The sequence below is a fragment of the Blastomyces dermatitidis genome (genome assembly GCF_000003525.1).
Source record: "Blastomyces dermatitidis ER-3 genomic scaffold supercont1.11, whole genome shotgun sequence".
Taxonomy (NCBI): Eukaryota; Fungi; Ascomycota; class Eurotiomycetes; order Onygenales; family Ajellomycetaceae; genus Blastomyces; species Blastomyces dermatitidis.
In genome coordinates this window covers 935,054-952,040 of record NW_025544784.1, presented here as the reverse complement: position 1 = coordinate 952,040, position 16,987 = coordinate 935,054, and the positions used below count along the sequence as shown (strand labels likewise).

The 16,987-nt window shown below is 31.6% G+C and overlaps 2 protein-coding genes across 4 annotated transcripts; one reads left to right on the top strand and one right to left on the bottom strand.

The window, feature by feature from the left end:
- Window positions 1-806: 806 nt before the first annotated feature.
- Window positions 807-3,416, top strand: BDCG_08440 (uncharacterized protein; the record flags this gene model as incomplete). Its single annotated transcript, XM_045424221.1, has 7 exons — window positions 807-1,078; window positions 1,152-1,206; window positions 1,253-1,472; window positions 2,456-2,562; window positions 2,621-2,908; window positions 2,957-3,240; window positions 3,296-3,416. The coding sequence occupies 7 exons, from the start codon at window positions 807-809 to the stop codon at window positions 3,414-3,416; spliced, it is 1,347 nt and encodes a 448-aa protein (XP_045272984.1).
- Window positions 3,336-4,393, bottom strand: BDCG_08439. Of its 3 annotated transcripts, none has more exons than XM_045424219.1 (3): window positions 4,367-4,393; window positions 4,210-4,321; window positions 3,336-4,128 (listed from the first exon to the last, which is right to left on the bottom strand). In XM_045424219.1, the coding sequence occupies exon 3, from the start codon at window positions 4,050-4,052 to the stop codon at window positions 3,585-3,587; it is 468 nt and encodes a 155-aa protein (XP_045282552.1). In that variant the 5' UTR covers window positions 4,053-4,128; window positions 4,210-4,321; window positions 4,367-4,393; the 3' UTR covers window positions 3,336-3,584. The 3 variants fall into 3 exon arrangements, with proteins under 3 accessions (XP_045282552.1, XP_045282553.1, XP_045282551.1); XM_045424220.1 differs by having other exon boundaries at window positions 4,210-4,318; XM_045424218.1 differs by having other exon boundaries at window positions 4,210-4,393.
- Window positions 4,394-16,987: the final 12,594 nt, after the last annotated feature.

The following is a 16,987-nucleotide window of genomic DNA, read 5'->3' as shown; positions in this document are numbered from 1 at the left end:
TTAAATGAGATTAAATGTGAAATTCATAATCTCAGCAGCCAGTCTAAATACATTTCACAGTTAGCAAAGCCAGCTCTCACAGTATCAGGTTTAAATACTTACAGTCAGATACTCTTCAGATTAGTAAGAAATTATCTGTTATTATACTACTTATATCTGTAGCAGATAATCTTATTAATAATATTTAACTGATAAATTTATATCTTAATTATCTCTTTCTAACTGTCATTCAATGCTTAATTCAGTGAAACTCTTATAGTTCTTAATTTCTTTCTGTTAATTCTCTCATACAAGATGATATATAAGACTTTAAATTCTTGTGATAGAGACATGATTTTTAATTTTGAATTGTTTTTATATACATCAACAGCTCTTTGCAACTGCTTCTCAGTATAATTAGAAGATTTAGACATGATTATAATTAATGATGATTATTTGAAGATGAAGAATGAAGATATTGAAAATATTTTCTGTACAGTGTAGTTTTCCATACACTGTGGTGCACTCACTAGAGAGAGTGAGTAAGCATGGCACGGTTAGCTCCAACACATGTTACATATAAGTCCTGTTTAGGAAGACCTCTACCACTTGCGCCCTCGGCCCTGACAGGAGAAACAAAGCCGCGCACAGAATGCATGATTGCTTGGTTCTTGGACTGTACTTCTGATCATTAATTTACCAATGATCCTGTCATGCGAAACGCAGCATCTATATAATTCAACAACTTCTCTCTCCAAATCTTGCCATGAAATCAAACATCTCTTCCAGGTCCATTCGCTATAAATTCCAATTCATCTCAAAGAATTATGGCAGATGTGGATCCCGCAAAACCGCCCGCTGAAGCTCCGAAACCTGGGAAGGAAGCACTGCCAAACACAGCATTTAACACATACTATCTCATTCATTACGATTGCCCCGTTGGCCCAGTTCAGTCAGTTGTTGCTGAATGGCGTGTTGTCCATAGAAATTCCATTTTAACAGGATCAGGTGCCGAGCAATATAAATATGAAGGCAACAATGTTGTGCGGCCTCGAGCGCCGGATTTCCTTGCAAATGAGCTTAAGACCTGTGATCTAGGGTTACTTATGATACCATTTTGGTTAGTGCAATTGTCACTATATTTAATGCTGATACTAATAATCCTCATCCAGTGCCACGACAGAGACAGAGTTACAATTGTACAACAACTTCACGGTGGAAGATTGTGTATTGTGAGCATTCCTTATGATAACCCTCTTGTCCAGATAATCAGCCTGCTAACAATTTATCCAAATTGGTTGCCGTGTACTCGAAAACGTTTCCCACCACAGCAATTAAATGTCTGCCTAACTCCGATGATCTTTTGACAACCACCATCAATATGGCACCGATTTTCACAAATATAATGATGCAAGATGGGCTGTCGTATCGCGGACCGTGGAAGAGTGATATCCGAGAACTCGCCCTCAAGATACAGAATGAATCGGGGATGGGTCATTACTTTCTGAAAATATATGGCCCGAGCATGTCCCCGACAGAGAGAAGTTCTTTGGCAATTATCGAAGTGTTCCTTCACAAAATATTAGTTCCAGTGGACAGGACTGACTGGAAACATGTTGCACATATGTATGGAAACGTCTGTAAAGAACTTCGGATTGAAAAAGAGTTTTCAGAGGGAATTACAGCTTCACTACAGAGTACAGTTCTCGATGAAAAGAGAGGAGCAGCTTACTTGCAGCCTCTGTTGTAACGCAGAGCCGGGTACACCGCGGTGGCTTTTTTCATTACCCCTTCTTTTCCCTTTCCTTTTCAGTTATTCTCTAGAAAGTCTCCATTCAGTATGATATGGATGTCATATCTTACGCTTGGGTATACGTGGATTTTACGGGGTCTTGTAATTCAACATACTAGCACATCTTAATTGACTTGTTGTAAATAATGCCCGTTTACCCACATTAGAGTACTAATTATGTATGGAAAATGTTTACCGGTCATGCAATTGTTGCGCCTCTATTATAGAAATACCAACTTTTCTGTGTAAAAGATTGTGTGTGGGGGGGGGAGACTTCAGGTACCTTAAAGCCTGTTGCTGTTTCTAAGTCTCCTGTCAGTGCTTGCTTTGTTGTATTTCTAGCATAGTTATTGTTTAGTTCGGTAGGGAAGAATATTAAATGTCGTACAGCTTACGCCCCATACGCCCAAAGGCCTGTGCCTTTGCGGCTAGTCGTAAAAATAGAAAATTTTCCAGGCGCTTTCCTGGAAGATATGCAGGCTGCAGGTTAATGCACTAATGCACGAAGGAGCCGTGTAATGAGGCAACGTTAAGGCAACCTACTTCGAATCACGCGGAGACCAGCCTCGTAGGTGCGGAAAGGAAAAAGAAAAGAGAAAGATATAAGGCGAAGCTAAAACCATGAAATACAGAAAACTTATAAAACAAACCCGAAGTCCTCTTCGACTTGAAAGTACCTGTCAGTCCCGTTTCCCTCAAAACTCGTCCCGCGGACACAAGATGAGCTCATTGACGACAACGGATATGATTTTAGTGGCTCTGCTTCTGCCCCTGGCAAAAAGATTCTCTTGGTACGATGTGAGCTCGTTGACACCAACAGCAATAGCACCCTCCTAATCATTGGGCTAGGTCGCGCAGGGCCTTCAGATCATTGCCAAGTCCGAGACTCACGTGCTCGATGTTTTGCGGCTCTTACAATCGCCTGACGACAATGCCCCGCACCAACATGCCCAGGAACACATATCAATAGACATGTCGCTGCTTAAGCAGGTGCATACTAAGTCTGGTCTGATGCTTCTGGACCTCTCTAGCTCCCCGGCAAAGGTTCAAGTGCTCGAATGTCTACACAGAGATGGATGGGTTGTATTGAAGAATGCTGCGAGCACCAAATCCCAACAGCAAGCGCCATCCAATGAGGTAAAAAGTCTGTTCTATTGTCATCACAGCTTCGCTGATGAGAATTAGGTTGTTCTTGCTCTTCTGTCCGCTGCACGGCGTGGGAGCAGTGACTTTGAGAGCAGTTACCCTGAGGTTTCATGGCCATCAAACCTACAAAAAGGCCCAAACCCAATTCAGCGACCTCAAAACTGGAGGGGTATGGTGCAAGAACGGGCAACAGATATAGTGGCGATCTCCTGCCACCACCTTTGGGGTGACGAGACGGATATATGGGACTGGGAATATGATACGGGGCTGCGTGGCGATGAGACCGGACAGATGGCATCTGTGGCTGCTACTGGTGGAGACTTGTGTGTGAAAACCTGCACCGCTTCTATGTGCTGATGAGATGCTGACATGTTTTAGGCTCATATGTAGTGGCTGGCTACCACGGAGGCTTCCGAAGCCTCGAGGCCAGACTGATCTTGTCACCGTAAAGCATCGATGGAAGCACTTTGGTTGGACAACGCCTTCGAGAGAGCCTTGATGTGCAGTAAATTATGGGAGCAGATACATTCTTAACATTATCTAGACGGCGGCATATCCGCGGAAATTTGGTGCATTATATAGCATATTAATGGGATCTAAAGATTCAGGAAAGCTATGATGATAACTGATTGTAGTGGCAGGCAGTCGTTGCAATTGATCGGAAACCTCAGGCCCATCCCCCCCTCCCCCCAGCGGTCGTCTCGTGCCGGGAGTGTCCTTGGGAATTATATGTGGACGATGAAAAGAAATCTCCACTGCCAAAATCACCGTTGCTCTTGTGACCAAATCCCAAACCCGAATCTGCATTGCCGGGAAACCCCACATTATAATCACACACAACCGAATGGTGACCAAAGGATGCAGGATGTTGGCCGGAAAATTCACCCCCGTCTCCTCGAGCGGTGGTCTCGCCTGGGGGCCCTTGGAGGCCGTTTTCGGGCGCAGAAATGAAATCTCCACCATCAAAATCACAGAGTAGATTGCTCCCACCCTCAAATCCCATATTCAAATATCCATTGCCAGGAAAACCCTCATTATAATCATACACAGCCGAATGGTAATCAGAGGATGAAGGCTGGTCATGACCCGGCAGGGGGTTTCGTATAGTGCAGCTGTCTATAACAGGGTTGAGCATCGCCTCGGAGAGTGATAATGGTTCTCCTCGACTTTGCTCTGGTGGTGATCTGTTCGGGCTCACCGGACAGATCGCGCTATCAAGAGGGCAATTAGCACTTGGTATGCATATCACAGGAACCGAAATAGTGTCGTGCATGGGATGGAACAGCACATACTGGTTCCTGGACTGAGATAGTTGTCTTTGAACCGGGGAGACATGATTGCCAATCTGGTTCCTGGATTCTTCGAGCGTTTGTGTTCTGAATCGATTGTCCACTCTTTCATCTACTGTAACCGTGAGTACTCATACATATAGCTGCCGATGTGACTTACAGAGAGCTTGTCTACTGGCATTCAGAGGCCATAGCGGCCACTAATTAATTTAGCGTACGATATATAAGAAGCCGGCGTACGCCTGTAATCGTACGCTGGGTTAAGCAACCTTTGAATCACAACATCACTGTATAAGAATATAACTAATTAATTATTGAAGATCTGAATATCACTCTTTTAGAGAACCTGACTACTTACTAGTTATTATTATTATTATTCTTCAATTATAGATGTATGCAGTCAGAGACTATGACATCTACCTGAGAACTTTTAGTTCTCAGGGTTTTTCCTATATCTGTAAAGTTAACTATTATACATTCATCAATTTCAGATATACAAAATCAGAAAATTCCAGCTTAGAATACAAAAACTGTTTATAAATTACAGTGTTTTAACATCTTCTAATACTTTGAAATCATTTGACAATATCATGAGTCATGACAAAGGAAAAGAGAACACAGTCTTAAAGATAGATATATTAAATAGATAGATAGAAAGAAATTGTAAGAAATCCCGCTCCTCGCGGATCCTTTACCCCTATTCCTATCTCTCACATAACTAATAGGGTTAGCGGCCCTTGGCTACACACAACTATATAGACTGGAGTTCATGAATACTATTTATAACTCAGCTTGAATACTATTATATATTTAATCTCTATATTTTATCTTTCTACTGTGAATACTTCTAGTAGTTAATAATATATATTATATCAAGCTGTAAATATCTGAATAATTATCTGTAAATACTTATTCTTACATTTCAAGCTCAGTCAGTCAGTAATTATCTATTATAACTGAAAGAACTAGAAACTTATATACTTTAATCTCTGTGAACTCTACTGCAGATACTCAGAAGCAGTCACTTAAATTATGAATAACTTTTATAAAAGAAGTCTCAGAGAACTTATTAATTATTTATAGAATATTATTCTCTATATCTGTAATAGAGAAACTTTCTGAACTTATAAATAAATTAATCTTAGTAAAGAATATTTTTGAGTATTTTCTATAAAATTAAGCTATTTTTCTATAAGAAATGCTTACTGTTTGTAAATACTCTTAAACTAAGTTTCTAGATATCATCTTCAGAAATATTTATAAATTGAAAAGAAACTTTCTTAAGTTATAATTACTTAAGATTACTTATTAAATTATAATCTATAAAAGCTTTTATAAGTTTGTATTTAAAATTAACTTATAAGCTCAGCTGTGTAATATAAAAGATGAAGAAGCTGTTATCTATATAATAACAGATCTCTACTATACTGAAGTTAAGAACTAACTGAATTATTTAGAGAATGATTATAAGAGATCTCACTAATTTATTCTTAAAATCTATTTAAAGAATAAGTTAAGAGACTTTATAAGCTGAACAGAGAATATCTGAACTATAATTATTAATATTAGAAAAAGAGATAAGAAATCTGATAAAGACTACTTACAGCATTTTATAGAATTATAATATAAATTAAGATCTGTGAATAGACTGACTGTGTGACCGTGTCTGAGATCAGAATCAGATTTTTTGATAGTCTCATTATCAATTCAACTGATCTTATTACACAGTTTTAACATTAGATAGTTATTATTATTATTCTTTAATTATAGATGTATATAGTCAGAGACTATGACATCTATCTGAGAACTTTTAGTTCTCAGGGTTTTTCCTATATCTGTAAAGTTAACTATTATACATTCATCAATTTCAGATATACAAAATCAGAAAATTCCAGCTCAGAATATAAAAACTGTTTACAAATTACAGTGTGTTAACATCTTCTGATACTTTGAAATCATTTAACAGTATCATGACAAAGGAAAAGAGAACACAGTCTTAAAGATAGACATATTAAATATATAGACAGAAAGAAATTGAAAGAAAAAGATAAAGCAAAGAAAGACTGTAACAAAACAAATTATTAAAAGATAGTATATAGCTGTTTTAACAGACTATATCTGATTGATTTCCTTCTCTTCATATTCAGATAATTCTGAATTTAGCGATTTTCTTGTAGCTGCTTGAGTTTCTGATAGAAAGTCTATTAAGTATTTAATTCCTGTCTCAGTTGAGAATAAGAATCTCATATTTAATTGATTTAGATTATACTTCTCTTTCAATCTGGCTCTGAGACTATTGTATAACGCACAGTGCATTATAATATGCTCAGAATTCTTATTTGTATTGCAGAATGAGTATTCTATTGAGTTAAATCTATCATTAAATCTTTATATATAAGATTTGAAATAGTCATGTCCTAGTTTCAGCTGTATTATAGATGAGAATATTTTCTTTTTATATTTAATTGAACAAGATTTTCACTTGGGTTTTATTTTAAATCTTGAATAATGTATACTCTTCTTTTATTTCTGTCAGCTTTCATTTCACTTATCTAAACAAGATTCTTTTATTTTTCTCTTTATAAAAGATCAGAACATAACTTTTTAAATAGATCTGCTTAATTCTGCACTCTTTTTTGCAGCTGAATCAGCCAATTCATTGTCATGAATATTCATATGAGCAGGAATTCAGTGTAAATGAATTATTAACTTTGATATTCTTCTCTTTTGAATTTTTAAAACAGAGTTTAAGATCAGTTCAAGATTCATTTGATCATTATGAATCTGACTATTTCTAAGTCTTTTTAAAGTAGCTTGACTATCAGAGAATATTCATGTCTCTTTCAAACTATTTCCTCTTTTATGAGATTTTATTTCTATGAGTTTGAAAGCTTTCACTATTGCAAATAGTTCAGCATCAAAGACTTCAGATTCACAGTCTAGATTTTAGAAATCTGAGATAAAATTGATATTATCTTCAGTATAAGCAATGCCTGTGTCTAATCTATTCAGGTTCTCATTTTTTGAGTCATCTGAATAAATCAGAATAGAGTCTTTTATATTGATTGTAGAAATTCTCTTCAAATGCTGTTTATATTCTTTCTCTTTTAATAGTTCACTTATTTATAAGTCTATAAGAGATTCAAGCTTTTCTCTTCAGAGAGATAACTTCTCATGATTCACTTTTTCAATATTTAAAGAAGAAAATTGATTTTTAATCAGAGAGAATAGTCTGTAAAGTTGAGAAGACATTTTCTTTGAAGAATTATTTTCATTTCAATCAAGAAATCTATTTCAATTCAGTTCATTTCCAGAGTTAATTGATGAAAATGAAGAAGAGACTCTTTCTCTGATTATATGATTTGAGCTCATCTTTACAACTCTCAGAGTATAGTTCATACAGGCCTTTTCAAATCTAATAGCAGAAGAAGGAATTGAAGCTTCAATTTCCATTACTTTAATAGAAGATGATTTGAATGCTCTCAGAATTCTTCTCAAGACTCTGTTTTACAGACTTTGAAAGAGTTCAGTGAAATTCTCTTGATTATTTCATCAAACTTGAACTTCATAATCAGCTACTGATGTAATACAGGCTACATATAACTGTCTCATAGCCTGGAAGAATAGACCTCTCTCTGTATTTGATAGTCTGATTATGTTGTTCAATAGCCTTTCTGCCTTGACAGTTCTTTGTTGAATGTAATATTTAAAATTCAACTTGAAGTTTAATCATACTTCTAATCATTTGACATTTATACTGGGTTTAATCTCTCTATTTAAAAGAGTTAGAGATAGTTCTTTCTCATTGAATCTAGAAAAGAAATGAATTAACTCAGTTTTATTCATATTAAATTAAATTTGATTGATATCTGCTCTAATAAAGATTTTCTTTGCAGCTTCTTCAATCACTTTCAAATTCTCTTTGATAGTTTTTAAGCTGTAGACTAGATCAATATCATTCACATAACTCAGAGATCACATTATTCTCATATTTCTATTTTTGAATAGATATGCAGTGTATATTGCAGATAAAATAGATGAGATTGAAGATTCTTGTGATACTTCTATTTTTATCTCAGTCTTGTCTTGTTTCATTCCATCAAAGAAAAGTTGTATGATTCTTTTAGACATAAAACAGTTAACTCATTTTATTAGAGAAAGTGACAGTTTTAACATCTTCAAAGTCTGAATTATCTTTGACTTTGAAACATGATTAAATACTTCTTTTATGTCAATAAAAACTGCAGTTGAGACCAGATCTTCATGCTTTGCTATTTAAATATCATGAACAACTGAGAGAACAGTGTCAATTGCAGAACATTGTTTTCTATCTTTCATTTATTTACTGAATAAAAGAGAGTTATTAATAGAGCTTATAAAAGATAGTTGAGTAGCTATTATCTTTTTCAAAATCTTTTCTAGACAGTTTAATAGAGATATTACTCTATATAACTTAGAAATTGAAGTTTTTCTATTAGATTTTACAAGAATCACTTCAGTGGCTTCTCTTCAGCATTCAGAGTGATATTCATTTTTCAAGAGATTGAAAAAGAGCTCAAAATATTCATTCTTTAAGTAGGAATATGTATTTTGAATAATCAAGTGATTAATTGAATCAGGCCCTGCAGCAGTTTTAACAGAACTTGAGAAGATAGCTGACTCTAATTCATCTTGTGTAAGATCAGATCATTCTCAGTCATTTTCATCAATGTAGTTAAGAAGTGATATATTCTCTTTCTCTGAATCTGAATCTGATAAGTTTTGAAAGAGAGTTCTTATAAAAGCTTGACATTTTTCCTCAAAAGAGTTTGCTGTATATGATTCATTCTGAAACTCATATTCTAAGACTGGAAGTTTTGCTACACTTCTTGTTTTAGTATAGTTAAAAGCTTTAAAAACTTCCTTCTCTTATGCTTCTTTAAGAAATTTATTCCAGCAGTCTGTTTTAGCTCTTTTAATATCTGAAAAATATTCATTTCTGACAGCTTTGAACTCTTCATCAGATATTACATCATTCTTTCAATCTCTTCTAGCAGTAGCTAATTCTTTTCTTTTAGATGAGATATTCTCATTTTATCAAGGTTTTGAATACTCAGAAAATTTTCTCTTTGAAATATTATCTCTAACACTTGTTAGAATAATAGATATAATAAGCTTCACTCTATTCTCAAGCATTTCATTTGAGATATCTTGACCAGAATTTCAATATAGCTCATTCTGTCTTTCAGATTTTAACAGTTTTATGCTTTCTTCAACTGCTTTTCAATCAGCTTTTTCAAAGTTATACTGATTAGAGAGAAGAGGATTTTCACTTATTTATTTTTCACTCAGTTTAATATCAAATTGAATAATCTCATGATCTGATTCTGATGTCTTATTCAAATTAATAAACCAGTTTACAAGTCTTCTTTTCATCAGATTTTGTGACATGAAGATTAGATCTATAATAGATTTCTGTTTCATGCCTTTTCTAAAGAATGTTTGTTAATCAGACTTATTAACCAAATCAATTGAATGCTCAAAGATTCATTCAATCAGATTATCAGCTCTCACTGCTCTCTTACATTCTGAATTTCATCAGAGATGATATGCATTGAAATCTTCTATAATTATAGAGTTTCTTGATGAAGTTATATTCAGAAATTCTCTATTAATTGTTCAGATATTGTTATTTTTCTTCAATAACTTTTCATTATAGATATTTATGAGCTGTATAGTATCAAACTCATTTTCTTTATCTATAATATCACTCACCAGAATATCAGGGTCAGATATGATATTAAATCTTAGATTAAATTGATATCTTGATCTCTTTCTTTCATAGATCACTACTCTTGACTTTATCTCAGACTTTTGAGATAAAAAGCAGTAGTAGCTTAAATGAGAAATGACATATTTTTACTCAGCATCAAAATTCAGCTTCTGAAGCAGTATAAAATCAACTTTTTATTCAAATACAATTTGAAGACAAGAATAAATGCAATTTGAGTTTCTATTCACATTATTTTGAATAAATGTGATTTTTAAAGAGTTTTTAAACTTTTTTTGTTGTTTTTGTTGTATATTCATACTAAAAGAGAGTAGAGTAGAATCTAATCACTATCATCAGATAGTAAATTATAACTATTCTGAAAAGTAGAAATCTCAACTGCTTGTATTATATCTAGTTTATTATCAGAGTCATTTCTCAATTCTCTAATCTTAACAGAAGTTTGAGAATTCAAATTCTGTTTACATTTAGCTGAAGAATTGAAGTTTGAAGATTTAGATAGTTGAGAGTTTCTTCTTTTTGAGCTTGCAGTTGTGAGTTTACTGACTTGACTATTCTCTTCAGTTTTAGATTTGCTTTCAGCTTCATCTTTTCTTCAGTTCTTTTGAGTTCTTGAAGCAAATATACATTCTTTTGAGCTAGATGCATGTTTTTCTTTGCAGTTAGAGTATTTAAGCAGAGTGTGTTGATATATTTCATCTCTTTTTGAGTATGTTTCATATTTATGCTCACTAGTTTTATGATCTCTGACACAGAATGCATATTTTGAGTCTCTGAAACAGAAGATTGTAAAGTGTTCATATCTTTGACAGTTTGAACACTGTGTTTGAGCTTTAAGATTCATTCTTGAGTCTTTGTATTCATGAACTCTTATTTTCAAACCTCTCACTCTTACTTCAGAGATCTTTGACTGTTTAAGTGTCTTTATATATACTAGAACAGAGGCATTTCTTTTGCTTTGTCTGAACTCAATTGAATTTAGTCATACAGACTCTTTTCTCAGTTGAATAGAGTTGTATTCTTCTAATTCATTTTTGAGAAGTAGTATTCCTTCTTCACATTCAAAAATTTCAACTGAAATATTATGAAGAATGAATTTGTCTCACTTTTCATCTCTCTCAGATAGAATTTTTATGTTTAATAAAGATTCTACTGCTGATTTTCAGAGATTCTTATTCTGAATAAGGAATTCTGCACTGAATTCAGACATTGTAGTCAGAATGATAGAGTTTTCAAAGAAGAATGACTCAATTGAAGCTATAACTGGTTTTTGAACTTCAATATCAGTTATTAACTGAGAAAAGAACTGCTGATTAATTTCATTTCTGATTCTGAAAATAAGATTTGAGTTTAGCTTGTTTCTTTGCAAGATATCCTGATTTGAGACTTTGAGAATAAGTCTTCTATTTCTGAAGATTTGAAAGTTTTTCTTCTTTTGCATTTTTTTCTCCACTTTTCTATCAATAGAAGTATGAGCATTATTCTTCTCAGTTTTCTCAGGATTTTGAGCATGTTTTGAGATAGCAGGTTTAGAGACAGCGGATTCAGCTGCTTGAGTATATGTTTTCTTCTGATTCAAAGAAGAAGAAGTAGAAAAGAAAGAAGAAGAGTAAAATGAGAAGTCAGTGATTTTACTAGGAATTTTCAATGTTTTTTGAACTGTGTTTGAAATTCTGAGTTTGAACTTGATCATCTTCTGTAGTTGTCTATTCTGAGTATGAAGAATTAACAGAACTTCTTTATTTATCTCATTCAGACACTGCTTTTCAAGAATCTTGCTTGCTTTTTCAAGTTTCTATATTTCAAGAACTTATTGTTTCTCTATTTCTTCTTTCTTTCTTCTCTTCAGAATTTCAATCTCAGAAATAGCATTTAAGAAAGCATCTTTTTCCACATCAACTGAGTGTATTTTTGAACTCATTGTTCTCACTCAATGAAAAGTTAGTCAGACTGTTTCAATTGAGATATGTATTGAACTCTTTTGAAAAGTTGATCAGACTTTTTCAATTAAGAGGTTTCTAAGTCTGTTTTCAATTGAAAAGTTGGTTAAACTGTTTCAAAAGAAGAATAAAAGACTTTTGTGTATAAAACACCTGATTTTTTTCACACTAGTTCAGTAACTAGGTTAGATTTTTAAAGAGAATCTAATAAACTAAAATTGATTTTTAAGATAAATTAATAAAATCTTTACAATCTCTTTCTTGAAATACAGTGAGAAAAAGTATGATATCAATTGATAATAAATCAGATAATATAACAGTTTTTGAGAGAAAAACTGACAAAAAATAAATTAATTTTTTGCAGAGAAATTGATTAAAACTATTCAATTTTATTCTAAATCATTCAATTCTCCTCACATAATAAGTGTGCAACTCAAATCAGTTAATAAAGAGTGTAAAAAAGAATTAAGTATTAATGAAAGCTCTTCAGTCACTGAAAAAGTAATTCTTACTTAAAAGAATATGAAATTATGACAGAAAACAGCTCTGTTTTTAATTCTTTGTAAGAATATTGTATAAAACTCAGAGAAAAACACCTTACTTTTTCAAGAGAAGTAAAAAACTATTTCTAAGATCTTTTTTTTACATTAACTGCTGCAGAAGAATGAGATAGAAACTGCTAAGATATGCACTACTATATACTCTCTATCAAGACTTTTTCTCTTCAGAGTCTTGATATTATAGAGAATATAAGTCTATTTCTATATAATAATATAAATATTGTCAGTGAGATGTAGAGAAACTGATTATTTATATCTTAAAATAGAAGACTTTATCAATAATTATATTAATATAGAGTTAATTCTTAAATTCAATAGAAATTTAGTGTTGCTGTTCTCAATCTCTTGCAGAATCTATTAAATATTGAGATATTAAAACTATATTTAATATATCTCACTATGCAGGGATCAAAGACTCAGTCAGATTTTGAGATATACTAATTTTATACTTGTTATATCTGCTGATTATGTATTGAGTACAGTTGCTGAGATATCTTTTTGTACTTTTCTGTCAGAAATAGGCCAGATTGAGAGAGGTGGTATAAGGGTGAGACTTGGTGTTAATGTCTAGATACACTGAAGACAGACTGTGAAGATTGCACTTCAGAAGTGACTGTTGATTATGTGCTTGATATTATCACTGAGGTATCTTTTTGTATTTTTCTGCCAGGGATGGGCCAGATTAGGAAGGGCGGTACGAGGGTGGACTTGATGTTGGTGTTTTGGAACATCAAAGATGGACAGGGTTTTCGCGGAGGTCGCTTCTCAGATATCTCCACAACTACAGATTGGGGATCTTTCAAAATCGAGAAGATTGGTGCATATGGCTAGGTCTCTTCACCTTACAATTTGTATGGCAATTTGGCCCGGGGTTGTGGTGTGATAGGGGAGAATGGGGGATAATCCCACACAGGAGTTTCAAACAATGTCTGGTTCATGTTTGGCTGGATAATTCCACCACCACACGGGGTATGCGGTCGGCGATGGGGTCAAAATGCTCGTATGATCGAGGGCTTTTCGATGGATCTATCGGCGGGTTCTTATTCGAAAAATCGAGCGAGTTCGTGGTGGAGCGGTTGGTTGATTGAATAAGAGACAGTAATCTGTGAATATGTATAGATATATCATCTATAGAAATTCATAAATTCTAAAAATATCTATATCTCACAGTATATCTGCAGTACTGATTAGTTTTTAATAATAAAGATCTAGCTTCTATTCATTGAAATGATATTAATCTTAATAATATAATCTAAGAAATTAATCTTCTGCATGTAAAACAAGCATTTTTCAATGTTTATATAGAGTTAATACTGTCTTAAGTAACTCAATACTTCTTAAATATGAGTATTGTGTTTCTTCTCTGTTTTTGAGAAGATTAGAATGTTATTCAAGTATATTATACAGAAGATATTAATAAGACTCTGTAATATCTTATTTATATAGATCTGAAAGATAACTGAAGTGTTACAAAGATTAAAAGATAAAACAAGATATTCAAAATTACTATACTTAATATAAAAAGCTGTCTTTTAAATGTTATCTTCATTAACTCTGATTCTATGATAGATATTCTGTATATTAATCTTTGAGAATATCTTTACTTTAAATAATTAATCAATTATCTTATTAATTAACAGTAATGAATAGTAATTCTTAATTATCATTTTATTGAGATTTCTATAGTTTACACATAGATATAGTCTACTATTCTTCTTAAGTATAAATAGTATAAGTGTCTCTGCTGAACTTTTCAATAAGTGTATTCAGTTCTTTAATGATATTTATATAAAATATTTAATTTATTTACTAACAAGTTATAAAGAGATCTGTATAGTGCTGTTACATCATCTTCAAGATGAATCTTATATTATATCTTAATATCAGAAAACTTCCCTGCTTTTCTTTCTAAAAAAACATTCTTATAATCTGTAAGAAGATATTATATTCATTCATCTTTAATAACAGATACTGCTGCTAATCTTGCAGTAAGAATAATAACTTCTTCATTTATTCTCAAGTCTCAGTTATCTATTATACAGTATATTGACTCTATCTTTTTCTCAAGATTCTTCTAATAAAACTCTTTAAATTTCTCTATTACTATCTCTTTATTAGTGAGATGATACTATTATATTTGAATAACTTAGTTAATAAGAGAATTATTTTCTCTTAATTATAGAAGATTTAGAATGATATTCTCATTTATAATATTAATAGTGTGAAGAAGTAGACTGCTCTTTTTAAAGATTTCTTCTGAGTTCATGATCATATACTTTGCTTGAATTATGTTAAAATAGTGATATTTTATTTCATTAGTAAATTTTATATAATCTGATAGATCTATCTTCTTTCAACTCTTTATCAAAGAAAAGAAATAGAATATGAAGTTAGTATTCACTCTGAAGTAAAGTAGATATCTTACTAATATCTTCTCATTCAGAGTATTTATTATAATTGTAATACGAACTTAGAGATATAAGAATTATTAATTCTTTATTTCTTTCTCTTCTTTATCTTCTACAGATATATTTGTTAGAAGAAGAGTTAATTTTAAAAAGATATCTTCTCAGTTTCTTATCTTCTTCAGCTTCTTATAATTACTAGTATAGTGATTATCAGCTCTGAAGTTAAAACAGAGATCTTTATTAAATCTTTTTTAATATTTCTTTACAGTGAGTGAAGAATTAAAATACTTGAAATTCTTCTTTACTTTCTTTATACTGAAGCTATCACAGTATTATTTAGATTCTGTTATTAATTACTTAGAAGAGATCTTGTTAATCTTTTTCTTCTTTTTCTCAGAGTATTGATTATTTGAATAGATTTAGAAAGTTAAGTTAATAAGCTCAGTATAATTAATTAATAAACTCTGATACTATAATATTATTATCTATATCTTATAAGTTAGCTTTATAAGATAAAGCTGTATCTTTAATTAATTTAAATTATCAGTTAATTTCTCTCAATATTCTTTAAATCTTATATTGAAATTAAAAGAATTCTCATCATCTTATTAATATATTGAGTTAAATCACTATATCACTATAAAGTCACAGTTGTAATAATTTTTAATCTGATTTAATAGAAAGTCTTTGAATTCTTCTTAACTTATAATAGTATTGATACACTCAAGCTCTCTCTTCTTAATAGCTTAAGTAGTTACAGAAATGTCTTTAAGAAGATTAACAGTGTATATAATTTATATCTTATAAGTATTAAACTAGCTCAGATTAAGGCAGAATTTCTGTTTAAAAATACAGATAAAGTTATGAAATTCAGATAATATATTTCTCTTATAATTCAGAGAATTTTTAATCTTAATCTCTCTATCTCTATAATAGATGTAGATGTATAGAGGCCGCAGTGATAGTAGAGCAGTTAAAGATATTATATTGAAATATACAGTGAGTTTAGAAATCTCAGATTTCTGCTGAAATAGAGATGTATACACTCTAAAGAATGATATAAAGTTTTCTTTAGAGAGTGAAGTTAGATTAGTCTCAGTATAGATATATAAAGTTATATCAGTCTATTAATAGAGCTTGACAGATTCAAACTTATAATTAGATTAAGTGATTTCAATTGTAATATAACAGAACTGAAGTAATGACTAGTCAGTGATATTATATAGAGAAAGATATTTAAGAAGTTATAGAAGTTAGCTTAATTATCTTGCTTAAATAGTAAGCTTATAAGCTACAGAGTTATTGCAAGAATATCACAGATAGAGTACTTAGTATACTAAGAAGATTATATAAGAAATGCAGTAACTCTTGTATATATTTCTATCAGAGATAAAAATAAATTGCTGACTTCTTTAATGAGAAGTCAGTATCTAGCTATTCTATATAGATAATGAGTAGATACTCTTCTCTTATTTCATAAGTAAGAATAGCTGAGATGATATCTCAGCAGTATCTCACTATTATGAAAGAGTAATCTGCTAATCTTATATAAAAGTAAGATTTTTATATTTATAAATCAGATCTTTCTATATTATATTTAAATAATATTATAGAGTAATTGAAAACCAGTTTGAACAGTCTGTGAGATGAATAAACTTATCCGCAGAAAAGTAATAAGTCATGCGGAACCGCAGTGAGATTTTAATATAATTAGAAATATAACAGTTATCTTCTGAATCTTTCTCTAATATAATATAATTGACATAGACAGATACTGATTTATTTTTTAAGTGAGAAAACACTGATCTTTCTCTTAACTGAGAAGATATATAGACTGATTAATAGTTGAAAGTAATATATTCTAATTAATTACAGTTAATACATATTTCTTATTAATATCAATTAGTGACTTCTTCAGAAGCAATTTCAGATACTCAGAAACTTATTCGGATAATGAAAACTCTTATTTATATATAAATATTTAAGTCTACTGAATTTATAATATCTGTATTATTATTCTTTAATACAGATATATAAGTAACTGATATGTAATATCTTCTATTATTATTCTATATACTTTTAAGCTTGATAAGACAGTTATTC